Below are 25,083 nucleotides of genomic sequence, written 5' to 3' on the forward strand. Positions count from 1 at the left end.
AAAAGTATGTGACAATCATTAAAATCTCCGTAATCATTATCTAACAAAGCGGATACATATATTACGTCAAACACAATATACCTAAAAAAAAAGACCGACGAGACATGATGATCTTTATTTTTTCCGTTTTTTTCACTCATCCCACCGCCGATAAACCCTCTCAAACAACAGAATTTGAAAAAGAAAAAACCCACCATATAGCAATTGATGTTAGAAAAATGAAATTAAAAATGGAATCTTGAAATGTTGAACCTGAAAACCACAAATTTTGGCAACGGGCGCCAAACCCTGAGCCTAAGTAAGCAATTTCCCGCCTATACGTGTCCATTGAAAACCTCTCAATAAATAGAGAGCGTCCAAGAGCCACAGTTCTCACTATCAGACCAACTCCTCCCATTTTAGCCATTTCTAGGGTTTCTCCGCCGATAAGGAAACTAATGGGATCCATCGCGGCAGCCGATGATGCCGCCGCCGCCGCCGCAGCCACCGCACCTCTAAACGACGCCGAATCGGCTCCTTCTGCGCTTTCCTCAGGTAATTCGGTCCCCTCACTCTCTCGTTTGTGTTCGATTCTGTTCTCTGTTGTGATTTTTTTTTTAATTAGGGTTTTGGTGATGTAATTATTGTTTTCATTTGTGGAAATTGTGAGGTTTGGTGGTGGTTGGGTGGTATGAGTTTGTGATAAGGGTTTATGGTGAGGTTTTGTTTTGGTTTTATTGATTAAGGATCTGTAGGTCTTGATAAGGGTTATAATTTTGCTGTGAATTTGTTGTTTTGTTAGGATGATTTGGTTTGTTATGAGTTTTGAATTAGGTGAGTTTTCGGGCTGAGTAATTCGAGTGGTGTTTTGTTTGGATCAATGGATTATGGATTAACAGTAATCGGTTTTGAATTTATGATGTACTTTCTGTATCAGTAGTCTCGAGAAATCATGTATTGAATTACCGGATTTCTCATGGATTTGTTTGCTTCGGTTTTAGTTTGTCTTGAATTTGAGCCGTTTCGTTAAACAATTTAGAGGAGCTATACCTGGATTCTCTTTTATTCATTGTATTGAATGAAAGTACTTTGTTGCTTTATGTGTGGGAGTTGATTAGAATTATATTTAGCTTTACCTTGTCAATTGTTTTGCCTAATTTTTGGAGATTATGGAATAGGAACAACGAAGAAGAAGGGTAGAAAAGCTACCCAAAAGGAAGCGCCTGCTGGCGGTAGAGGTAGGAAGCGAAATGTGCCTCCAACTGGTGAAGAGCAATCCCAGTCCCGCAAAATGCCCAAGCGAGCTGCTGCGTGTAAAGACTTTAAGGAGAGGGCTGTTCGAGTTTCCGAAAAGTCTGCTTTCATCGAAAGCAAGGAGGAGCAGGTTGTGCCAGATGAAAGTCTTGCCGTAGTCATGACTTGTGGAAAGGATCCAGATGATGAGAAGCCGAACAGGAGATTGACTCAGTTTATCTTGCATAATGAAGATGGTATTGTACAGCCACTTGAGATGGTGCAACATGGTGATCTGTTTATTACTGGTACTCTATTGCCTCTTGATGCAAGTTCTGACAATGGCAAGGGCAAGGGAAAGGAAAAGGGTGTTATATGTGAAGGTTTTGGGCGGATAGAAGCTTGGGACATCTCTGGTTATGATGAGGGATATCCAATAATATGGCTTACAACTGATGTTGCTGATTATTGTTGTGTTAAGCCTGCAAGCAGCTACAAGAAACACTATGATAATTTCTGTGAGAAAGCACGTGCTTGCATAGAGGTCTACAAAGTACTGTCAAAATGCAACTCTGACTGCAGTCTTGATGAATTACTTGCTGGCATCGCTCGATCAATGAGTGGAAACAAATTCTTCTCTGGCAGTGCTTCTATCAAAGAATTTATCATTTCTCAAGGCGTGTTTATATATAATCAATTGGAAGGTTTGGAGGAGTCTTCTAAGAAGAATGATCGGGTATTGGCACAGCTGCCAGTTCTTGCAGCCCTTAGACAGGAGTGTATAATGCAGGGATACTATGTGACTTCAAACCCAGCAGCTTCAAGCGGTACATTAAAGATTGCTTCAGATGGAGGGAATAGTTCATCAAAAGTTGAAACCGAGGAAGACGAAGATGCCAAGTTGGCTAGACTTATTCAAGAAGAAGAATACTTTAAATCTATGAAGCAGAAAAAGCGTCAGGGTGCTGCCTCCATGTCAAAGAAATTTTACATCAAAATTAATGAAGATGAAATTGCTAATGATTATCCTGAACCTGCCTATTATAAGACTGCTATTGAAGAGACAGATGAATTTATAGTGGTTGAAAGTGAGGATGGGGATCTTCCCACGCACATGCTTCACAACTGGTGTCTATACAATTCAGACTCGAGACTGATTTCGCTGGAGCTTCTTCCAATGAAGGCTTGTGCTGATATTGATGTTACGATTTTTGGTTCTGGGGTTATGAGTGAAGATGATGGAAGCTGTGGATTTGATCTTGACAGTATCCAGTCGTCTTCAAGTGGTCCAGTAGTACCAGTAGCAGAGGATGCTTATGGCATGCCAGCTTACTTGAGTTCCATAAAGGAATGGGTGATAGAATGGGGAGCCTCAATGATTTCAGTATCAATTCGAACAGAACTGGCTTGGTACAGACTTGGCAAGCCATCAAAGCAGTATGCTAAGTGGTATGCACCAATACTGAAAACAGCAAGGGTTGGGAGAAGTATAATCACAATGCTCAAGGCAGAAAGTCGAGTAGCACGGCTCTCTTTTGCAGATGTCATTAAAAGATTGTCAGAGTTCCCTAACAGCGATGGTGGTTACATTTCTTCTGATCCAGCATCTGTTGAGAGATATGTGGTTGTACATGGACCGATATTACTTCAGCTGTTTACAGAATTTCCAGATGGGAAGATTAAAACTTGTCCATTTGTTCATGGTCTTAGAGACAAAATGGAGAAGAGGCACCATACTAAATGGGAAGTAAATAAGAAGATTTTGCAGAAGAGTGAATCAAATTTGAACCCGAGGGCATCAATGGGACCTGTGGCGTCCAAGAGGAAAGCAATGCAAGCTACGACAACAAAGCTGATTAACAGAATCTGGGGGGAGTACTATTCAAATTACTCTCCAGAAAATTCAAGCCCAGTGGAAACTTGTGAAAAGATAGAGGAGGATGAAGTTGATGAAGAGGTCCAGGAGGACTTAGAAGAGGATGATGCTGAAGAGAATTCATCAGTAGTGAAAGAAGCCCAAAGACCTTCTCCGATTTTAAGAAAAATTAAATCAAGCTCCAGTAGCAAGAAGGTTTTGTGGGATGAGGAGCCTGTGGGAAAAACATCTTCTGGTGAAGCTGTCTACAAGCATGCTGTTCTTCGTGGAGAAGAGATTTCTGTGGGTGGTGCTGTTATGGTGGAAGTTGATGGTTCAGATGAACTTCCTGTTATCTATTTTGTAGAATACATGTATGAATCATCAGATGGAGAAAAAATGCTCCATGGCAGAATGATGCAGCGAGGATCTGATACTGTTCTGGGAAACACTGCTAATGAGAGGGAGGTATTCTTGACAAATGAGTGCATAAACTTGGCACTGAAGGATGTGAAACAGACGGTTGTTGTGGGTATCAAGTCAATGCTGTGGGGGCATAAACATCGGAAGGAAAATGCTGATGCTGAGAGAATTGATAGAGCAAATGCAGAAGAGAGGAAGAAGAAAGGATTGCCGACTGAATACTACTGTAAAAGCTTGTATTTCCCGGAGAAAGGTGCTTTCCTTAGTCTTTCTCGTGATACTATTGGTCTGGGGTCTGGTTTTTGCTTCTCTTGCAAAGCTAATGAAGAAGAAAAGGCCAAAGAAGTCTTTGAAGTGAATTCATCAAAGACTGGTTTTATATACAGTGGAGTTGAGTACTCAGTTCATGATTATGTCTACGTAAGCCCCTATCATTTCTCTGTGCAAACAATTGAAACTGAACTTTTCAAGGCTGGACGGAACCTGGGGTTGAAACCTTTTGTTGTGTGCCAAGTGCTGGGGATAATTACAAAGGGATCTAAACAATCTGAAATGAAGTCTACCCAGGTTAGACACCATTTTATCAGTTACTGTTTTATGCAATGTTTTTCCTTTATTTATATACAGTTTCTTACATAATATTTTCATGGTTTAACCCAGGTTAAAGTTCGAAGGTTTTTCAGACCAGAGGACATTTCGGTTGAGAAAGCGTACTGCTCAGATGTCAGAGAAGTCTACTACAGTGAAGAACTACACATTTTGCCTGTAGATAGCATAGAAGGGAAATGTGAAGTCAGAAGGAGGAGTGATCTTCCAGAATGTAATGCTCCTGCATTGTTTCAGCATATATTCTTCTGTGAGCATTTATATGATCCTTCCAACGGGTCTCTTAAGCAGTTGCCGGCTAACATCAGGGTAAAGTACTCAACAGTAGGTGGTGATACTGAATCGAGAAAGAGAAAGGGCAAGTGTAAAGAGGGAGAAGATGTTCCTGAAGCTGAGCAACAGAGAGATGATTCTGAACACAAACGCCTAGCCACTTTGGATATATTTGCGGGATGTGGTGGCTTATCGGAGGGGTTGCATCAGGCTGGTGTGTCAATAACCAAGTGGGCAATCGAGTATGAAGAACCGGCTGGACAGGCTTTCCAACTCAACCATCCCGAGTCCAAGGTATTCATCAACAATTGTAACGTCATCTTGAAGGCCGTCATGGATAAGTGTGGAGATACGGATGATTGCATTTCCACTACTGATGCCAATGATTTAGCATCAGCACTAGATGAAAAGGAGAAGAGCGATTTGCCCTTGCCAGGACAGGTGGACTTTATAAATGGAGGCCCTCCATGCCAGGGTTTTTCTGGTATGAACAGATTTAACACCAGTACTTGGAGTAAAGTCCAGTGTGAAATGATACTGGCCTTCTTATCCTTTGCTGATTACTTCCGGCCAAAATACTTCCTCCTGGAGAATGTGAGAAACTTTGTGGCTTTCAATAAAGGACAGACATTCCGTCTGACTTTGGCTTCACTTCTGGAGATGGGTTATCAGGTGAGGTTTGGTATTCTGGAAGCCGGTGCTTATGGGGTTTCCCAGTCCCGAAAGCGAGCATTTATTTGGGCAGCTGCACCAGATGAGATTCTTCCCGAATGGCCAGAGCCAATGCATGTTTTTGGCGTGCCAGAGTTGAAGATCAACTTGTCCAGTAATTCATATTATGCTGCTGTTCGGAGTACTGCAAGCGGTGCCCCTTTCCGCCCCATAACAGTAAGAGACACAATTGGCGATCTCCCAGCTGTAGGGAATGGAGCATCCAAGGTCAATATGGAGTATGAAAGCGACCCTGTCTCATGGTTCCAGAAGAAAATCAGAGGGAACATGGCTGTTTTGACTGATCACATTTCAAAAGAAATGAACGAGCTGAACCTCATTCGGTGCAAGAGGATCCCCAAGAGGCCTGGTGCAGACTGGAAGGACCTTCCAGAGGAAAAAGTGAAGCTCTCTACTGGTCAGCTAGTCGACTTGATACCATGGTGCCTGCCCAACACCGCCAAACGCCACAATCAGTGGAAGGGCCTGTTCGGAAGGTTGGACTGGGAAGGCAACTTCCCAACCTCCATTACTGATCCTCAGCCGATGGGCAAGGTGGGAATGTGCTTCCATCCCGACCAGGACAGGATTATTACCGTTCGAGAATGTGCTCGTTCTCAAGGCTTCCCTGATAGCTACCAGTTTTATGGTAACACCCTCCACAAGCACAGGCAGATTGGAAATGCTGTCCCTCCAACTCTGGCCTACGCTCTCGGCCGAAAACTCAAGGAAGCAGTCAACAGCAAGAAGAGGTCTTCTTCACAAGAGTAGCTGCAGAGGTTTCATGTTAAAGCAAAATCCCTATTCTCTTTTATTGTGTTGTATTTGTTTGTAGACTTCATTTCAAATATCCATGATTATACACAGAAGTGTTACTCACATTTTCAAAACTCTTTTTCTTCTTCTTTCTTTTTCATATTTGACGTCATGCGGTCAATTTCGTCATTTGAGTGAAAGCAAAGTCAACATGTGGGTCAACTATTTTCCTTCTGAGCAATGTTATGGTACTCACCTAACCACGCTCCACGTGTCCCCACCTGGGGATCCGGACGGTGATTGTCCGTTTTGAAACTACTAAACTTGTCTCCTTGCTCCAACTTAAAAACTGAAATCAACGGCTTTTTCTTTCACATTTTCTCTCACTCTTTCACTCACTCACTCTCTCTTCCCTCGTCGGTTATCTCAAAGCACAAATCTTGGCCTCTTCTTCTTCTTCCTCAAGATTTCCAGTCTCCTATTCCGAATCCGGGTTCTCTCTGATCAGCCATGTTTGTTAGGAAGCTTGTGGAGAAGGCTTCCAAGAAGGTAAGTCGCTCATATTCTTCTCTGTTTTGGTCTCTGTTTCTGCAAAAACTGCAGAATCCATCTTTCAAAGAAAAGATCAATGGGGTTGTTTTTCGATTATAAATTTCATCGATTTGATCAGATTCTGCAACATCTTTTGTCTAAAAAAGCTAATAATATTGAACTAAATCGGTGATTAAGATAATAGCATGTCAGGGGATGCACGTTACTTCCTAATTTTTACAATCATTTTGATTCCAATTTCATGAAGACTTTACCAAAATTGGAGAAGAGAGCTTTAGCATCTGTATTGTCTGTATTTTGTTTGTGTACGTATTTGCTTTATGAGATCAGTTGGGTGGTGTAGTGGTTTGTATGATTGGATCGAATGGGTTGGAATAGTAGACCAAACTAATTAGAGTTGCCAGATGCCATATTTTCAGAAATGGGATCAAATTAAATAGTCCTTTTTCATGATGAACACGCAATTCTGCGCCCATTGGATTAGGTGTATACGTTTGCATTTTCCAGAAAAGGACAGCAAATAATCCTATAGGTGTATTTGGTAGATGAGAATGTTACTAATTTTGTATAATATAGAAGAGAAATTCGTTACCCAATACATTTACTATGATATAAATATTGAATCCGGAGTCAAGATTGATGAAAGAACGGCTATAGTATGCTTTTATACGATTGCCTAAACTAATTTGTTACTATCGAAAACTCTATTATACATCCGTTTACAGTAGTGTTCACCTGGTCAGTAATTGATTAAGAGATTCATAGTCAGTCACCGTTGGATGTAAATCTAAGAGTGGAGAGATTTATTTTTAAGTTGAGTTGTTTTATTTTTAACCCTTAGATGTAAATCTAACGGTGCTGATCATGAATCTCTTAGTCAATTACTGATTAGGTGAACATTACTGCATCCGTTTATGACATGGTCTAAACTTCAGCTAATATAGTAGAAGCATATTAGTTCATAATATTTTGGTCTTGACACAAGCTCGAGGGACCTAGTAAACCTCTAATTTGTTTGAAATACTATCAACACAAACGTAGGTATCAAGTCTCACCTTTGATTAACCCTCTTTAAACTTTATTAAAGGCCTTTAAAAACACATCATTTCCATGCAAATAGCTGCCACGTACAAGCATTACAGAAATAATAGTGATTACTGAGGCTTAAAGCCAAAGGGGGGTTAATAAATTAAGAAAAACAAAAAACCGAAAATGAAAAACAAGAGCACCACAACTTATTCTACAATTTCCATCTTGTTTTGTACTGGATCCATTTTCAAAGATGAAATTCCTCTTTTATTTGTTTAAAATTTGCTTAGTGATATCTGAATAATCTGATGGGATTTATGGTCAACGCTCTCGTAGCAAAGAAGCTACTAATGTTGGTCAGAAAATCTCCATGTGCTGGACGGTGGATTATTATGGTTCTTATCTACAAAGAGATTTAGCGGGCCCGGCCCATTTCAATTTTTAAACATGAACCCACGTACGTGTCATGTGTTTCGTTTTCCAGGGCCCACTAGGAGGTTATTGTAAGATTGTTACACCTGTCCATTGGTCAACCAACTGATAAAAGTCAACCGGAAATATTTGCTGTGTAGTTTTTCTTTGAACAATAACTTCTGCTGTGTCTTGAGAGGGTTGTGCACAACTCAGCCAGATACTGAAAAGAAAAAACCAGAAAATATTCAGAATTTTGTTTATGATTAATTAATTACAAATGCAGCTAAGGTCTAGAATGTTACACTCATTGTTTGTTTATCCTTATTGTAGCCTGGAGGAAGTTCTGATGGTCTGAAAGGTGGTGATATAGACCCGCGAGTAGTATTCCACAATGGAGTACCATCAGGATCTAACACACTGGCTTATGACTCCATCCAAAAAATACTTGCAGTTTCAACCAAGTGAGTTCATTTCCTGCAAATTCAAATTGAACTGATGTTAGTGTTCTTCGTCTTGTATGATATATATATGATGGTGATCTTATCATTCTCAGGGATGGCCGGATTAAGTTATTAGGTAGAGATAATACTCAAGCGCTACTTGAGTCTGTCAATGCATTACCAAGCAAGTTCCTACAGGTTCTGTATGATATTATCTGTTGTTTTCTACAATTCCCTGCCTTTGTTTTGTGTGGTCATACTGTCAATCTAACAGAATATTGTTCCTGATTGATTTTTTACAGTTCGTGGAGAACCAAGGCATACTTCTAAATGTAAATGCCAAGAACCACATTGAGGTAAGTTCCACATCCTTATTTTTTCCAATATTGGACTTCTTCAAGATTTAGTGATGGACTGCCTGGATATGTTTATGTACTTAGGTTTGGGACTTGGAAAACAACCAGTTGGCTCATGTACATGCTTTTCACGAAAATATTACGTCCTTCGCGCTCATGCAACAGAGTCTCTGCATGTAAGTGTGTGTAAGCTTCAAATTGTCGATTAACTAGAGATATGTGGTTCATTAACTTCAAGTAACTATGTAACTGTTTTGGCAGGTATGTTGGAGATTCTGTTGGGAATGTTTCAGTTTTGAAGCTTGAGCAAGAATCATGTCATATATTACAAATGAAATACACTATACCTTATTCAGCTTCTCATGGTCAGATGCATTCCTATACAATTTTACGCTAAGATTAGATAGATGATGTCCTCTTCTTATCCTGTTCCTGGCAGTTCTAATTAACTTGATCAATCTTCTCATCAGGGAATCCAACTGAAGTTACAGGCGACACTGCTGTGATGTGCATAATGCCTCAGCCAACATGTGAAAGTAGAAGGTAGTATCTCTAAAACTTGTCGGCCTATTTCATGATTGGCATCACAAGATTTTGATGTTACTTAGTTCTCCTGTTGGAATGCAGGGTTCTTGTAGTATTTTTAGACGGTCTAATAGCGTTATGGGACATTAGAGAAAGTAAATCCATATTCACAGCTGGTGTAAATACATTGCAATCACTCCAGCATGAAACAAGGAAAGTCACTTCTGCATGCTGGGCATGTCCTTCTGGGACTAAAGTTGTTGTTGGGTACAACAATGGAGAGATTTTCATCTGGAGCATTCCTATGAACCAAAATCCATCAGAATGCAGCACGCAAAGCAGTCCAATATGTAAACTCAATCTTGGATATAAGTTGGACAAAATTCCTATAGCATCACTGAGATGGGTTTATGCAGAAGGGAAGGCAAGTCGAATATATGTTATGGGAGCGTCTGACATCGTTTCGTCAAACTTGTTGCAGGTACTTCAACATTACCACTATGAAATGTGTCACTGCTATAACTGAATGAAACTTTGAAATTTTGATTTTGATGAGGCAGGTAATCCTGTTGAACGAGCATACTGAAGGCCGCACTATTAGATTAGGACTTCAGCTGCCTGAGCCTTGTATCGATATGGAGATTATTTCTTCAACCTTTAGTGAGCAAAGCAAACATAAACAAGATTGTTTTCTTGTGCTTGGTAGTTCAGGACATCTTTATGCCTATGATGATTGCTCGATTGAAAAGTATCTTCTACAAAGCCAATCTAAGTCACCACCCTCGTTGCCGAAGGAAGTCATGGTGAAGATGCCATTTGTTGATACCAGCATTACTGTATCAAAACTAATCACAGATGATACCAACATGTCAACTTCTACAGACGAGGTAATATGTATACCAAGTTACTTCTTTCTTTTAACAGTTCATTACTAGTATTTTAAGAAAATGATGTGATAGTTTGATTCCTATGATTCTTTTATAGGAATACCTTCTCCTGGCCAAAAGCATTCCATCTCTCCTTTCTTTTGAGGCAAAACCAAAAGATGGAAGTCACTTGAATGCAGCCCGCTTTAGTGGCTTTTCGAAAGTTAAAAATCTGTACATAACTGGACATAGTGACGGAAGCATAAATTTTTGGGATTTGTCGTCCCCACTTTTAGTTCCCATTTTATCATTGAAGCAGCAGGTACTTTTCTTGCCATTTATGTAGCATTTGTCATTTTTGAACTGCTAGTAACTCTTTTTACAATGGCTCAATGTGCAACTAAGAACGATTATTCTTACATTATCCTCCTTTTGAAAACAATATGCAGAGTGAAGAAGATCTATCTTTAAGTGGTATAGCACTCACAGCTTTGTTTTTTGATGGGAACTCTCGACTTCTTGTTTCTGGAGATCAGAGTGGAACGGTGAAGTACCATCTTTGTTCTGTTTATTGATTATTATCATTTCATTGCATTCAGGAGAATTAGTGTTTCTAATATATATGTGAACTACAGGTTCGGATCTTTAGATTTAAACCTGAACCGTATGTGATATCCAGCAGTTTCTTGTCTCTTCAAGGTATGATAAAATTGATTTATCTACAAGGCCATTGCCTTCAAACTTGAATTGTTCTTTCTTTACTTCAGAGAGTGCATTACAAGTGGTCTTATGATTTCATATACTCTTTGCCAGGAAGTACAAAGAAAGGAAACGATCATATTGTTCAAAGTGTTAGATTAATGAAGGTTAATGGTTCTGTACTTTCTCTGAACGTAAACCACAGCTCAGGACATCTTGCTGTGGGTTCTAGTAAAGGAAACGTAAGCTTACACTGTGATCTTTGATTCTTTTCTCTTTCTCAACTCTTCTCATTTTCTCCTTTATTGATTGTGAATTTCTTCTCCTCTTTCATCACAGGTTTCAGTTATTAATATAGAAGGGCCCACTTTATTATATCAAAGCCACATTGCGAGTGAAATTTCTACAGGCATCATCTCTCTGCAGTTCGAAACCTGCAGTTTTCATGGTTTCGACAAGAATGTCTTAGCTGTTGCAACAGAGGACTCATCTGTTTTGGCTCTTGATAGTGATAATGGAAACACATTGAGCACTAGTCTGGTTCATCCCAAGAAACCCACTAGAGCACTTTTTATGCAGATCTTGGGTAAGTTTTTCTGAGAATGGAATCTTGTCATTTTGACAACATCAAATAATCTCAGACATTTAATCTTAAATGTATTAAATGATTTAGACACCAGGAAAGGCAGTAGTGTTGAGAATGCCATGCAAAAGCAGTCTTCGCTATTGCTATGTTCTGAAAAAGCGGCATACATATATTCTTTCACACATGTTATGCAGGTGATTAGTACTTCATCTTATGTAGGCAGTACAAATTGTTGAAATACTTTATCTGATTATGAACTCTTATTTTTCTTTCTTTCAACTCAGGGTGTTAAGAAGGTAATACACAAGAAGAAATTCCAATCCTCTTGTTGCTGGGCATCAACATTCTACACCTCCTCTTATGTTGGCCTTATACTTGTTTTTACTACTGGAAAAATTGAGATAAGGTGGTGACATGTCATAGTCTTTTATGTTCTTTTTCTTTATTTGAATATATTCGTAAGTAAATTTCATAGCCTAAAAATCTGTTTATGAAATGTTAGGTCCTTGCATGACTTGTCTTTGACAACGGAGACTGCAGTAAGGGGATTCATGTATACCACATCAAAACCAAATTCACATGCTGGCAATTCGATATGCTCTTCATCTGAGGGAGATCTTGTTATGGTTTGATACTGGAATCCGATCTGTTATATCAGTTGCTTGTGGATGATTTTAGAGAAATTTTAATCAATATTTTCATCCTTGCACAGGTGAACAGTGATCAGGAAATCTTTCTCTTCTCTCTTTCACTCCAGAAGCAAAGCTTTAGGTAAATGTATTTTTGAAAACTATAATGATATGATTGACTAGTTCCTATCTTAATTTGTCAAGTACTTCTGGGCCATAGTTTTCTTACTTCACAGCGTCTTTCCTCATTCAAGGCTTTTAGACTCTTTCAACTTGACGTACCAGAAAGATCTGATGGTTTCACAAGAAGAGCTTACATCAGGACGCGTCATTCAAAAGGAAAAGAAAAAGGTATTATGCATGTTCATGATGATCACATTATATTCATCTACAACCTATTTGCTAGGGAATGAAAAACTGCACTAGTATCTAAATTTATTTTCTTAGCAGGGTATGTTTAGTTCTGTTCTTAAAGATATTGTGGGAAGTAAAGGGAAGAATGTCCCTGAGATGGAACATGAAGATACTAAAGAAAGTATTGAAGAACTTTCAACAATCTTTTCGACTGCTAATTTCCAATTTGATGCGGAGCACACAGACAACCAGGCCATGATTGAAGACGATGATCAGTTAGACATAGGTATTCTAACTTACAAGTGTTTATCATTTCAATGTGAACGGAGTTCTAAGATGATCCAAGTTTACAAAGAACCAACTCTTTTGTCTTTTTTTTTGAAGATGATATCGAGATTGACATTCCTGGAGAGAAACCGAAAGAGCAGAATATGTTGGGAGCACTTAATAAGGAAAAATTGGCAAGCAAGTTTATGGCCTTTAAAGGTCAGTTCAAACCATCTATATCAATATGGAGTCATCAGTTGGATGGCTTGAAAGTGTCTTACTTAACTTTTTTCCAATCACAGGTAAAGTAATGAAACAAATGAAGACTAAGAGTGAGAAGAACCCCCCAAAGGAAGAACCACAGGATGAGAAGGTTGGCTCTGTTGATGAAATCAAGAGGAGATACGGATTTTCGTCTGCTGTAAGAACAATATACATACACATATCTTTATGAATTGCACATCCTCTTACTACTTAGATTAGCCAAGGAAGAATATTCGAATGTTTTATTAACCGCATCATTTGTTTTTGGCTGCAGGAAACAAATGTAGCTAAAATAGCACAAAGTAAGCTCCAGGAGAATATAAGTAAGTTACAGGGGATAAATCTGAGAACTACAGAGATGCAAGACACAGCTAAATCATTTTCATCCTTGGCAAACCAAGTGTTACGAACTGAACAGGACAGACGAGCCTCTTAATCACCACAAAAGTATCGTTTGGCTTTCAAATTATACAAGTCTTATTGATTTCATTTGTTTTTCTGGTATGATTCTTTTGCATATAGTGAATGTACAACATTGGAAAGAATTGCTCACAGAACTGATATATATTCAAATTTTCAGATCAAAATGGTTTATACAATGTTCTTGTTTTTCTGGTATGATTCTTTTGCATATAGTGAATGTACAACATTGGAAAGAATTGCTCACAGAACTGATATATATTCAAATTTTTAGATCAAAATGGTTTATACAATGTTCTTATTTTTCACCAAAGGTTTTCAACTGTCGATTAATAATTTAAACTTAATTCAAGTTAAAGGAACTCAAAAATCATAATACAAATCTTTTTTATGATTTCTTAAAGCAAGAACAATAAACTCTGAATAAAAAAAATGATCATGGAACTGTACATCCTCAAAATATACTAGCCAGTACAAAAACCCAGAATAGCCATCCTTCCCACACTTGAAACCAGACAGAGATTAAATAACAATGAACTATCTATAAGAAGACATCAGTACCAAACTACTAACTACATGTATATCAATAATTTAAATTATGAATTGCAAGCTCAAGAGCAGCAGTGTCTAATCATTCAGTTACTAGCTAGATCAATGGGGGTGAACGGAAGATGTTAGTGCCGGCTTCCAGTGGCGAAGCGGTCCCAACATCCAAGTGAAACACACCAATTTTACTAAAGATAGTCTTACCACGCCAAACTTCATAAGAAAATAAAACACAATTTCCTTGGCATCCTGGGAAGTCTCTACTGGAGACTGAGAAGCAGCAATCTTCCCCCACAACCAACATTCGATCATCCAAATCTGAACCCTCCATCTCAATCCATTGCTTCCAATTTCCATCCAACTTGTAAACCTTGAACTTGACTTCCTTCGTGAGCATGTCCTCCTCTGAATGACCTTTCGCAACAAAAGTAGACCCATGCCTTTCGACTAAAAGAAGCTCCCGGAGCGATTCAACCAAGTACTTCTTCTTCTTCTTATCCCACATTGAAATAGGTACTGGAAACGCAATCACTTCCCACTTAAAGGAAGAATCCATCGCTGCAGCTTTCCCAGACTGAGACACTACACAGAACTTCCCTTTATAGAAAATAACATCATCATATTTATCAGAATTACTCATTTTTCCACATGATGGATCATTACCATCATCCTCATCAGGATTTACCCGAGTGAGTTGGACGCAACGTTGTTTAACTTTAACACCACGATAAGACCACTTTCCGAGGTATAAAACTCCATCCCTAACCAACATGACTGCAGGGAAGAACTCGACGTATAAGGAAACAGCTAGCTTGAGATAGTTCTTATCTTGGTTACTTGCTAAGAGATAGGGTCTTGCCACTTCACGTACGCCAAAGTCTAGTGAGTTAATCATCACCCTTGGGTTTTCCAAACCTCCATCACGCCATGATAATAGAGGAAGTAACTTTTGGTTTGTATCCAATCGCATTAACCAGCCTTGTTTCCTTTCATCATTGTGATGAGGAGGAGGATAAGGTGCAATATGATAGACTATGCTACGCTGGATGGTGTAAAGAGACTCTGTAGGTAGATGTATTCCAAATCTGGAGGGCAATAGAGGATGATCTTGAGGTGGTGGCTTGAGTGGATTGAATGAAGGAATAAAAGATCTCCATGATTTAGAGACGGCACGGAACTGAGCAACATGCATTCGGGTTTTAGGGTCAAGGTACTCTCTAATCATCTCTATCAATTCGTCTGGGAGACCTCTATCCGCCATTGCTCGTGACCAAGATTGATGCCTAGGGTTTCGGTATGAAGGAGGTTTATACCTAATGTTAATTTGCCACTATATATGAAGTTTTCTATTTACGATTTGCTACCTTAGGTTATTTGCTAAATCTAGGGTTTTAAAATTAACCAATTAAATTTCGTAAAGTTTCAAAATTATCTATTTGGTAACTTAGATTCTCAAAATTAACCCATGATCGAATGGACTCAATGTAGAGTTTAATGTCTTGCGCAACAAGTAACATTGCACAGGGAAGGCATGTGAATAAAGAACCAAATTTGCACCATGTTCATACAGCATACGAATAAATAGGAACCGAAACTGCAATTGATGCATTAAGCTCAAGTTCTATGTAACCATGTCAAACAACGAATAATATACGAGATTCAACTGATCGATACACGAATAACCATAACAGAACATGGAATTTTTAAGCAACTTGATGGAAAGCCTTTAATGTGACGTTCTCAATCAACTAAACTAACTCTCAGAAAGAGATTAGCACTCTCTGGATCCCTCAATGTCCTTCAACCCCTTCTACCATATAATTTGAACACTCCGATTTGATACTCGGACACTATTTGCTGTTCCACTCGCAAGGAAGACAAAAGACACTCCCTCGGCATCCTGGGAAGTCTTGATTGAATCGACTTGATCATTCGAATCTGAAGCATACATCTCAACTCATTCCTTCCTAGTTTCATCCAACGTGTAAAGTGTAAACCTTAAATTTAGCTTCAGCATTGAGCATATCCCCCAGATCATACCCCTCTCTCTTCAGTATCTACCTTAAAGCAGCTCCCTGGATGCTTCGACCAAATTCTTCTTGTCCTCCACATTCAGCAGCACGCAAAATGGATACCATTTATTCATCTAACTATGCAACTATAACTATAACTATAACTATAAGCTTTGTGTATAGTTGGGATGATAAAAATAACTGCAACTATAACTATTCATCTAACGAAGTGATATATATTTTTTCAAGTTTTCAGATCAAAATGAAAGTAAAAACAATAAATTCTGAAAAAGAAAAATTGATCATGGAACTGTAAATCTAAATCCTCAAATTTACTAGCCAGTACTAATTAAGCCAGGACACCCTGAATAGCCACCCTTCCCACACTTAACCCAGCAAGAATTATACAACAATGAATTATAAGAAGACATCAGTACCAAACTACAAATTACAAACTACATACATATCAATTATTTAGAATAGGATTAATTTCAGTCTACACCCCTGAGGTTTAGAGTTAATATCATTTCACTCCCCATATTTTTAATTTTGCAAATTTACCCCTTAAAGTTTTCAAATTTCATAAATCATGCCAAATTGCTGAAATTTTGTTTAATTTGGATGTTAATTTTGACTTCATAACTCACTAAAAGAGCCAAAATAGTCTTATAACAACATAAATCGCCTATTATGATTTTTTTTTTTTTAAGATTTCATGTTATCATTTAACCTCTAAATTGGACGGAATTTTAACAATTGTGTCTGAATTATAAAAATTTGAGACTTTAAGGGGTAAATTTTAAAAATTAAAAATTAAAAATATGGGGAATGAAACGATGTTAATCCAAAGGGGTAAACTGAAATTAATCTTTTAGAATATCAACCTCAAGAGTAGCATTGTCTAATCATTCAGTTGCTAGCTCTATGGGGGTGGCAGAAAGATTTTAGCGCCGGCTTCCAGTGGTGACGCACTCCCATCATCCAAGTGAAACACACCAATTTTACTAAAGATAGTCTTAGCACGCCAAACTTCATAAGAAAAATAAACAAAATTTCCTTGGCATCCTGGGAAGTCTCTACTGGAGACTGAGAAGCAGCAATCTTCCCCCACACACAATATTCGACCATCCAAATCCGAACCCTCCATCTCAACCCATTGCTTCCTATATGCATCCAACTTGTAAACCTTGAACTTGATTTCCTTCCTGAGCATGTCCTCCTCTGAACAACAACTTGCAACATAAGTAGACCCATGTCTTTCAACTAAAAGCAGCTCCCCGAGCGATTCAACCAAGAACTTCTTCTTCCACAACATTGAAGTAGATACTGGAGAAGCAATCACTTCCCACTTAAAAGAAGAATCCATCGCTGCAGCTTTCCCAGACTTAGACACTACACAGAATTTCCCCCGATAGAAAATAACATCATCATACTTTTCCGCATTCCTTATATTTCTACATGAGGGATTATCATCAGGATTTACCCGAGTGAGTTCGATGGAACCTTGACAAGACAACTTTCCAAGGAATATAGCTCCACACGTAACCAACATGACTGCAGGGAAGAACTCGAAATATAAGGAAACAGCTAGCTTGTGATACTTGTCGTTGTCGTACATACTTACTAAGAGATAGGGTTTAGCCACTTCTAGTACGCCAAAGTCTACTGAGTTCATCATCACCCTTTTTGGCTTTTCCAAACCACTATCACGCCATGATAATGGAGGAAGTAACTTTTGGTTTGTATCCATTCGCATCAACCAGCCTCGTTTCCTTTCATCTTTGTGATGAGGAGGAGGATAAGGTGCAATATGATAGATTATGCTACGCTGGATGGTGTAAGGAAAATCAGATAGGGGGAAGAATATGGCAAATGTGGAGGGCAATAGATCTAGAGGGTGATCTTGAGGTGGTGGCTCGAGTGGATTGAATGAAGGAATAGAAGATCGCCATGATTGAGAGACGGCACGGAACTGAGCAACATGCATTCGGGTTTTAAGGTCAAGGTGCTCTCTGATCCTCTCAATCAACTCGTCTGGGAGATCTCTATCCGCCATTCCTGGTGGCCTTGGTGAAGATTGATGCCTAGGGTTTCGGTATGAAGGAGGACATACAAAATTAGGTATAAACCTGTTGTATACATTAGGTTTATAAACCTAAATGTTAATTTGCCACTATGAGGTTTTGTTTTTTACGATTTACTAAGAGGTTATTGCTAATCTATTTGGACTCAATGGAGAGTTTAACTACAAGTCTTGCGCACCAAGTAACATTGCACAGGGAAGGCATGTGAATAAAGAACCAAATTCGCACCATGTTCATACAGCATACGAAAAAAGAGGGACCAAAACTGTAACTGATGCGTTAAACTCAAGTTATATGTACTTAACCATGTCAAACAACGAATAATTCATGTCGAAAGCAACTCGAAAGCCTTCAAGGTGATGTTCTCAACCAACTAAACTAATTCTCCTGACGATCTTCAATGCCCTTCTGCCATCTAACTAGAACACTGATTTCAATAGAGATACTCGAACACTATTTTCCGTCACACTCGCGAGGAAGAACAAAAGACCTCGGCATTCTTGAGTGAAAGCATACATCTCAACTCATCCCTTCCTAGTCTCATCCCAACTTGTAAACCTTATCTCCCACAGATCATACCCTCTCTCTCACAGCTAAAAGCAGCTTCCAGGATGATTTGACCACATTCAGCAGCACACATATTTGATACCATTTATTCATCTAACTAAGCGAGATTCTGCCCAGTGTGTATAGTTGGGATGATAGAAATAACTGCAACTATTGTTCCCATGCTCAATTCCCGGGAAATCTTGAGCAGAAGGAAAGATGCAGCCTGCATCCGAATCTATTATCAATATTCGACCATCGAAACCGTCCTCCATCTCAACCCAGCACTTCTCAAGTACATTCAACTTGAAAACTATGTAGTTAAGGTGAATCTGTTTAATAACCAAAAAAATTTCTCCAGCTGATTCCACCAAATACTTCCTGTGACCTGACATCCGAGTCTTCACAAGTATATCCATCACCTGCAAAGAACACGAATCCAGCACTAGTATGGTCGCATCCCTGGAAACAGCATAAAATTTTTCCTCATAGTAAATAACATCTTCCAGCCGGATGAATTCTGATAGACCTTCCACTGGTTTTAACATTGGAATGGGATCATCACCTATGTTACAGTAGTATAAGACTCCATTGACAATGACCATAAGTACAGGACAACTAGGATTGAAGGACACAGCCACTCTATAATCACGACCAGTCTCACTGATATCTTTTAGACTATAAGCTTCTGCCAATTCGACTACCCGAACATCTTCATCCAACAAGTTCAATGCCTCTGGGAATGTCTCAGGGAACTGCTCACACGAGAACGGGCATCGAAACAGTGGATCTAGCCTACGAACAATTTCATCTGATTCATTTAGTTTGACAGTAACAATCCAAGTACCTGAACTGTGGGTAACATGATAGATGACCCCCTTGGTGAGGGTCATAATCTTAGGCCAGTTTCCATTACTATCAGAATGCTTGGGGAGTTGTATTGGACCTCTGATGGGAGAAAGGAGCTGCTGCCTACTTTTTGTAAAGGGAGAAACAGAGGAACGCCATGACTGACAAACAGCACGGAATCGAGAAACATCGTTGGTGAAGTTGAGGCACTTTCCAACTATCTCTAACAATTCAACTGAAAGATCACTAGCCATTGAATATCTTCTTTTTCTTTTCTTTTTTCTGGGGATTGAATCAAAGGAGAAGGTTTACTGTGATCGATAGTCTTGGTGAAACACAGTGGGACTCAGCTTTCTAATGAAGCTTATATATTCCTATAAGGAAAAGTATACATTAAAAGGGCGACTGTTAATGTATCTTAATCATTAAGGAATATTCACAATCTAAGCCAACTGTCCAATCAATCTTAATCAATGAATGGATGTGTATTTATCCATATATATGAACGTATAAGGAAAAGTATACATTATCACTCCCTCACCCTACTATCTGATGAGCTGCTCTGATTTCTTATTTAGGAATGATACTCTCGTTTTCCTTTTTCTTATTAAGACATGATTTCTTTCCAAATTCACATTGTCCCAACTCCACTAAGTTGAATTCCGCATTTGGAAGTAATGTATGGTTCACTGTACCCAAATGATCATAAACATTTTTTACCAATACGAGTAAGATCTTCGGATATCATGCCTATGACTTGAATCTAAGATCCAAGAAACATAACAAATGAAAATACAGTTGAAACTCAGTAACAGAAAAGCACTATCGAGTACAAAAATGCTTGCTTCAAGCCTACTAAATGCATTTAGCATCCATCAAGTGTAACCAACAAAACAAAAAGACTTTAAGACCTGATACTAGAGGTGGAAACAACAAGGACCAGTCCAACAACTATTATTTTCTCAGTAAGTCTACCAATTGGGAGTATATCAGTTCTTTAGTGGCATCTCGGTTACTTTGGCTCAGTGTAAAAATTGTTGCACCCGGATGATTCTTTAACCTTGCAACTGCACAAGTTCAGACACTCTACTCATATTCATATACAAATACACCAAAACAGATAGCTCTTTTCCCCTACATTACTACTTCAAACAGAAACAACTACAGTCAAGAAACATTTTAGAAAATCATCAAAACTGAAACAAATGTGCAATGTATATATAAAACATTGCACAAGGATTCGCCTTTCTATAATGCATTTCCCCTTTCAATTACCCCACAAGAAAATCAAGGATTTGCATACCCTATAATGTAAAGCACTAAAGCGCATGAGTTGAGGGAAAAGTACCTGCAGGTATATCACGGCCAACTTTTGGAACTGGAACTGACGCCAAGACCGGAATATTGGATTCCAGCACTCTTAAGACGGAAGGGAAGAAAGATGAACTGAACAACTCCATCTTACCAACTTCATCGATGACAAACAGGTCAGTATCTTCTCTTACCTGATAACAATCAAATCCTTTAACTTCACTAACATTCAAAGACATTCTCACAAGCAAAGACCACTAAAACAACGGCCATCTAAAGCCGTAAATAAGATCATTTTCAACTAAATTTTCAACAATTAGCAGCATGAAACCATATTCCCACCTGCAATTCAGGAACTGCCAGGGACTCGAACGACGCAACATCAACTTTGAACTTCCCGACAGTGGGCCATCTCAGCGATTCTAAGCTGAAATATATAGCATTACTGATGCGTTAAGCTCTAATTCCAACATTGTTTAGGACAATCAAGAATTGTAAAGTTCGGGAAAGACCTGGAAATGGTGGAGGAAGCAAGCGGAGCGGTACGGCCGTCTAACGTGACCACCTGGAAGCCAACGCGATCACCTCCTTGTCTAACCTCACCTACATTTGAAATTAATAAAGACAAAACTGACATTGTAAACATCGAACTCCAGAGTTGGGTGAATATGAAAGCAGATCGAGTGATTGAGATTGAGAGTGAGAGAGGATTACTGGTGTAGAAACCCTGAATCTTTAAGTTGGGGTATGATGATTTTAGGGTTTCAAAGACTTTGACTATTAGAGTGGTTTTACCCACACCCTGCATCAGATTTACTGATTTAGAATCTGTAAATTGAAAGTTTATACAGAGACAAAATGGTGGCGAACTTACAGGAGGTCCAGTCACCAGCAAGCATTTTCCGGCACCTGCCATTTCTCTACCTCCGTCTCTCTTACATCGGATTTATACAGTTCAGTTGGCTTATAAGATCAAGCTCAAACGATGTCGTTTCGGATGCTCTACGGGTCAAAGCCCAACTAGACTCAAAGGCCCAAGTTCTGAGCTTCGGTTCTCTAGAACAGAGTTGGGAGGAGTACTTGCTCTAATGGTGAAGTGTAAAGGTTTTCCCACAAGATTGGGGTATCCTAGTATCCTACAGATTCAATATGATTTGACAATACAATGCGATGAGGGTGGTTTATGTCAATCTTTCCGAATTCAAACACGAGAAAACGATGCAAGAGTAGAGATGGTACAAAAGTAGTACTCCTCTACGAAGATGAAGATTGTCCTGCTCGGCTTGTTCTTTCTCATACCATCCGCTAGCTCAGGTAAGAAACTCTTATCAGGAACCGGACAATGGATTCAAGATCAAGGAGAGACCAGAGATGAGGGAGAGTTGGAATTGTTTAACCAGTGGGGTTGGCTTTGGAGGGAAGCACAAACATTTGGTAAAACTCAAAAGATCACAAAAGCATATTGTTATGTCATTCCCGCTTGCACCCAATCAAAACTGAACAATTCCACAGAAGAATCCTTAGCAGACCACTTGACAAAATAGAATATGGAAAAAACTATCAAATCTCACTGACAGAATGGGTCAGGAAACAGATTCCCAACAACAGAGAAGAATCCCAACCCAATTGGAATGGGAATGGAAGTCAAACGCTACTGAAACTTTCAAGTCATCACAAGCATATCATTGCGAATTTGAACCAAACCAGACAGACAACAACCAAATGCATAAGAAAAGTGATGAACCATTATATAATCAAGCAAGCTGAATACCATTAAACATTAAAAGGATCATTAAGTACAGAAAGATATGGGATATAAGGTAGCAGAAGCCCCTGTTGATAATCCCTTGGTTTTTGTTTTTCCTACTCTACTCCTATTTTCCATGAGACAAAGCTTAAATCAGAGACAATGCAGGTCATTAACTAAGCAACCCTACACATATTGCTTCCTTCTCTCCTCCATTTGTCATATTTCTCTACTCATCATCGTCCTCATCCTGCACAATGAATCAAAATCAAAATCAGTCATTAACAGCTTATCTAGTTAACTACAACCCAGGAAACCCAACTACATGTTTCAAAACAAAATACAAACCTCGCCAGCGCTCTCATCATCATCCTCATCCTCATCATTCACCTCTGACTTGGACTTGTCAGACTCCTCTTCCTCAACTCCATTATCTCCATCAGCCTATTGTACACAATTAAACAACAAATGTCAGAGACCCGAATCATAAATTACATGAAAACCCGAGACTAACAATTCAAACAGAAACGCGTACTTGTTTCTTGTTGTAAACATCCATGTTCTTGTTGTATTCAACCTTCCTCTTCTCAGCCTTAGCCTGGTAAGGTGCTTTCTCCTGTATAATTTTTACCAAAAAGCAACCATCAATAAACTATCCGAGAATATTCCACCAAGTAACAAATTATTAACAAAAGATAAGCCCAGAAACTCACAGCATCAGACAACGATTTCCATTTCTCACCACCAGCTTTACCAACCTGTTCAAATACACCAATTAAAATCATTCAAAATTTCAGCATAAAAAATCATAGCAAAACGAATCGAATTGAAAGAATTGGAGCATGTAGATCTGGTAAATTAGATTCACTTACAGCGGCGACCGATTTGTTGTTGGGATGCTCCTTCTTGTACTTCTCCCTAAACTCCTCCCTATTCAAACAAAAAGTCAGCAAAATTAATTATCACCAAACAAACAAACAAACAAAAACGAAAAATCACAGATCTAAAAAGTTCAGAGGAGAGAGAAAAAGCGTTGACCGTACATGAAAACGAAGAAGGCACTGGCAGGCCTCTTTGGCTTGTTCGGATCCTTCCCAGCCTTCTTCGCCGCCTTGCTCGCCCCTGCGCTTTTCGTCTTTAACCTAAAACCAAAATCCACAAACAAAAATCAAAATCAAAATCCAATCCTAACCGAAGCACGATCCAGATCTAATCGCTCAATTCCGACTAATTTCACAGCGAATTAAAGCTGAAACTCACTTGGTATCGGACCGCTTCGGCGCCGCGGCTCTGGATTTCCCACCTTTCATAGCTGAACCTGTCAAAAAAACACACGGAATCGGTGAGAATCGTTCAGAATCGGTGAGAATCGTTCGGAACCGGACTGAATTGAGCCGGAATCGGGTGACTCGGCGGCGAGTTTACCTAGGGTTTTCGAAGAAGATAAGGGAGAGAAAGAGAGAGGAAATATGATATAGAGGGCCGGGAGGCTTTGTTTGTTTGGTGCGGTGCGTTTGTGTGTGTGAGAAATAGAGGCAGAGGATAAGAAGGGGCCTCTAGAAAATATAAGAGGGGCTAAAATTAAATTTCGCTACACGAAAAAATTGAAGTCCGGGTTTAGGCGGGATTTCAAAACTCTTTTCGCCACGTCAGCGATCCGCGCGGTTTTGAAAGTCGTGTTGTGATTGGGTGGGGGGTGTGTTTCCTGGTGTGTTAGTTTGGGAAGGAGGTGGGACACGTGGAGATGCGGGCGAATATGTGCTTGGTGGCACGTGGGGGAATGGGTGGAATGACGGAAATGGGGCTGGGATTTTTGTTGGGCGGTTTTGGAGGGGTGGTTGTGGGTGATCAAAGCATCCAGAATAAAATGCGCTGCACGCCACTGCTGGATGGGATATTATTGATGAGGGGTATATGGGTAAATTTGTGAGGTTGATATTTTTGTCTTTTTGGGTTTGGGCCAAAATTTGAATTGGGCTGTTTGATTGGAGGAGCGGTGTTCAATTGACCTAGAGTGAAGGAAGAGATAATAATATGTTTCATATTGTAATGTGACCTTAGGTAATGGGTGATAAAGGGTAATGAGTTCAATCTTGTGCAACTATTAGCTACTCCAACGTTTTATAGGTGCAGAGATTCATGTGTGTCGTCAAGTATAAATTGAGATTTAACTTCAATCAACGTCTGTAGAATTCGACCTTAAGTATGAAAGTTCTACATCTAAAACTTCTACTAACTCGACTACTTGTGATGGTTATGTGAATGTTGAGTTTATTGTTTTGAGACATTGGTTTTATCAATGGGGAGGAGTTTATTTGAACTCATGATTTCTATTTTCCCCACTAAATACTAGTTAACGGTTTTATGAAAACATAAGGATTGAGTTAGAACCTTTTTAGTTATCGAACTCTCTACTTTTATTTCTTTCACGAAATCGCGTGCTACTTTGGTGCATAACTCAAATATGATAGATGGTGCATAACTCAAAAATGATAAATTGTGCATTGATTCAAATTACTTAATTACTCATCATATACTACATGGTATACCAATTTGATTGATGAGTTCAACTTCAACTAAAGTGTCTCTTATTCCACACTATAATTTCATGTCATACCAGATATTGAAGACCTTGCAAAAATGCGCTTATAACAACTTGAATCTCCCAAAAAATCACTATTTTAGTTTGAATCTACAACCCACGCTAACGCATTTGCAAGAGACTTAGTAAGACACGCAACATTGTTTTGG

The 25,083-nt window shown here is 39.1% G+C and overlaps 7 protein-coding genes across 7 annotated transcripts; 2 read left to right on the forward strand and 5 right to left on the reverse strand.

Annotated features, from left to right (window-relative positions):
- Positions 1–230: 230 nt before the first annotated feature.
- On the forward strand, positions 231–5,959 carry LOC101298642 (DNA (cytosine-5)-methyltransferase 1-like). The gene is made up of 3 exons (XM_004287676.1): positions 231–534; positions 1,158–4,057; positions 4,151–5,959. The coding sequence occupies exons 1-3, from the start codon at positions 438–440 to the stop codon at positions 5,849–5,851; spliced, it is 4,698 nt and encodes a 1,565-aa protein (XP_004287724.1). The 5' UTR covers positions 231–437; the 3' UTR covers positions 5,852–5,959.
- A 387-nt stretch (positions 5,960–6,346) lies between these two features.
- On the forward strand, positions 6,347–13,474 carry LOC101298930. The gene is made up of 23 exons (XM_004287677.1): positions 6,347–6,385; positions 8,162–8,292; positions 8,385–8,469; positions 8,574–8,627; positions 8,712–8,803; positions 8,889–8,992; positions 9,098–9,170; positions 9,255–9,633; positions 9,713–10,039; positions 10,137–10,340; positions 10,468–10,563; positions 10,654–10,717; positions 10,832–10,959; positions 11,057–11,303; positions 11,391–11,497; positions 11,588–11,709; positions 11,806–11,929; positions 12,016–12,074; positions 12,187–12,283; positions 12,383–12,572; positions 12,671–12,772; positions 12,856–12,974; positions 13,092–13,474. Exons 1-23 carry the CDS (start codon positions 6,347–6,349, stop codon positions 13,251–13,253), a joined length of 3,105 nt encoding a protein of 1,034 aa, XP_004287725.1. The 3' UTR covers positions 13,254–13,474.
- Positions 13,475–13,883: 409 nt separating this feature from the next.
- Positions 13,884–15,044, reverse strand: LOC101305410 (F-box protein SKIP23-like). The gene has a single exon (XM_004288987.1). It carries the CDS (start codon positions 15,042–15,044, stop codon positions 13,884–13,886), a length of 1,161 nt encoding a protein of 386 aa, XP_004289035.1.
- A 1,673-nt stretch (positions 15,045–16,717) lies between these two features.
- On the reverse strand, positions 16,718–17,851 carry LOC101305702 (F-box protein SKIP23-like). Its single transcript, XM_004288988.1, has one exon. It carries the CDS (start codon positions 17,849–17,851, stop codon positions 16,718–16,720), a length of 1,134 nt encoding a protein of 377 aa, XP_004289036.1.
- Positions 17,852–18,535: 684 nt separating this feature from the next.
- On the reverse strand, positions 18,536–19,528 carry LOC101305988. The gene has a single exon (XM_004288989.1). It carries the CDS (start codon positions 19,526–19,528, stop codon positions 18,536–18,538), a length of 993 nt encoding a protein of 330 aa, XP_004289037.1.
- Positions 19,529–19,820: 292 nt separating this feature from the next.
- On the reverse strand, positions 19,821–21,521 carry LOC101299226 (cancer-related nucleoside-triphosphatase homolog). Its single transcript, XM_004287678.1, has 6 exons — positions 21,460–21,521; positions 21,300–21,387; positions 21,098–21,188; positions 20,928–21,012; positions 20,623–20,779; positions 19,821–20,341 (listed from the first exon to the last, which is right to left on the reverse strand). The coding sequence occupies exons 1-6, from the start codon at positions 21,499–21,501 to the stop codon at positions 20,229–20,231; spliced, it is 576 nt and encodes a 191-aa protein (XP_004287726.1). The 5' UTR covers positions 21,502–21,521; the 3' UTR covers positions 19,821–20,228.
- Positions 21,522–22,311: 790 nt separating this feature from the next.
- LOC101299516 (HMG1/2-like protein-like) lies at positions 22,312–23,863 on the reverse strand. The gene is made up of 8 exons (XM_004287679.1): positions 23,758–23,863; positions 23,593–23,650; positions 23,376–23,474; positions 23,205–23,262; positions 23,046–23,090; positions 22,868–22,948; positions 22,681–22,776; positions 22,312–22,582 (listed from the first exon to the last, which is right to left on the reverse strand). Exons 2-8 carry the CDS (start codon positions 23,640–23,642, stop codon positions 22,562–22,564), a joined length of 450 nt encoding a protein of 149 aa, XP_004287727.1. The 5' UTR covers positions 23,643–23,650; positions 23,758–23,863; the 3' UTR covers positions 22,312–22,561.
- Positions 23,864–25,083: the final 1,220 nt, after the last annotated feature.

The sequence above is a fragment of the Fragaria vesca genome, linkage group LG1 (assembly GCF_000184155.1).
Source record: "Fragaria vesca subsp. vesca linkage group LG1, FraVesHawaii_1.0, whole genome shotgun sequence".
NCBI classification, from domain to species: Eukaryota; Viridiplantae; Streptophyta; class Magnoliopsida; order Rosales; family Rosaceae; genus Fragaria; species Fragaria vesca.

Bases quoted from the DNA above. Each gene is read 5' to 3' on its own strand.
- LOC101305988 (XM_004288989.1), bottom strand. From the start codon at position 19,528: ATGGCTAGTGATCTTTCAGTTGAATTGTTAGAGATAGTTGGAAAGTGC.
- LOC101299226 (XM_004287678.1), bottom strand. From the start codon at position 21,501: ATGGCAGGTGCCGGAAAATGCTTGCTGGTGACTGGACCTCCT. The intron at 21,013-21,097 runs GTCTTTCCCGAA...TATATATTTCAG, and splicing joins GCTTCCTCCACCATTTCCAG to CTTAGAATCGCTGAGATGGC. The intron at 20,780-20,927 runs GTGGGAATATGG...GATTGTTATCAG, and splicing joins TGGCAGTTCCTGAATTGCAG to GTAAGAGAAGATACTGACCT.
- LOC101305702 (XM_004288988.1), bottom strand. From the start codon at position 17,851: ATGGCGGATAGAGATCTCCCAGACGAGTTGATTGAGAGGATCAGAGAG.
- LOC101299516 (XM_004287679.1), bottom strand. From the start codon at position 23,642: ATGAAAGGTGGGAAATCCAGAGCCGCGGCGCCGAAGCGGTCCGATACC. The intron at 23,091-23,204 runs GTAAGTGAATCT...GTATTTGAACAG, and splicing joins ACAACAAATCGGTCGCCGCT to GTTGGTAAAGCTGGTGGTGA. The intron at 22,949-23,045 runs GTGAGTTTCTGG...AAAATTATACAG, and splicing joins GGAAATCGTTGTCTGATGCT to GAGAAAGCACCTTACCAGGC.
- LOC101298930 (XM_004287677.1), top strand. From the start codon at position 6,347: ATGTTTGTTAGGAAGCTTGTGGAGAAGGCTTCCAAGAAG. The intron at 9,634-9,712 runs GTACTTCAACAT...TTGATGAGGCAG, and splicing joins TTTCGTCAAACTTGTTGCAG to GTAATCCTGTTGAACGAGCA. The intron at 10,040-10,136 runs GTAATATGTATA...ATTCTTTTATAG, and splicing joins TGTCAACTTCTACAGACGAG to GAATACCTTCTCCTGGCCAA.
- LOC101298642 (XM_004287676.1), top strand. From the start codon at position 438: ATGGGATCCATCGCGGCAGCCGATGATGCCGCCGCCGCCGCCGCAGCC. The intron at 535-1,157 runs GTAATTCGGTCC...ATTATGGAATAG, and splicing joins TCCTTCTGCGCTTTCCTCAG to GAACAACGAAGAAGAAGGGT. The intron at 4,058-4,150 runs GTTAGACACCAT...GGTTTAACCCAG, and splicing joins CTGAAATGAAGTCTACCCAG to GTTAAAGTTCGAAGGTTTTT.
- LOC101305410 (XM_004288987.1), bottom strand. From the start codon at position 15,044: ATGGCGGATAGAGGTCTCCCAGACGAATTGATAGAGATGATTAGAGAG.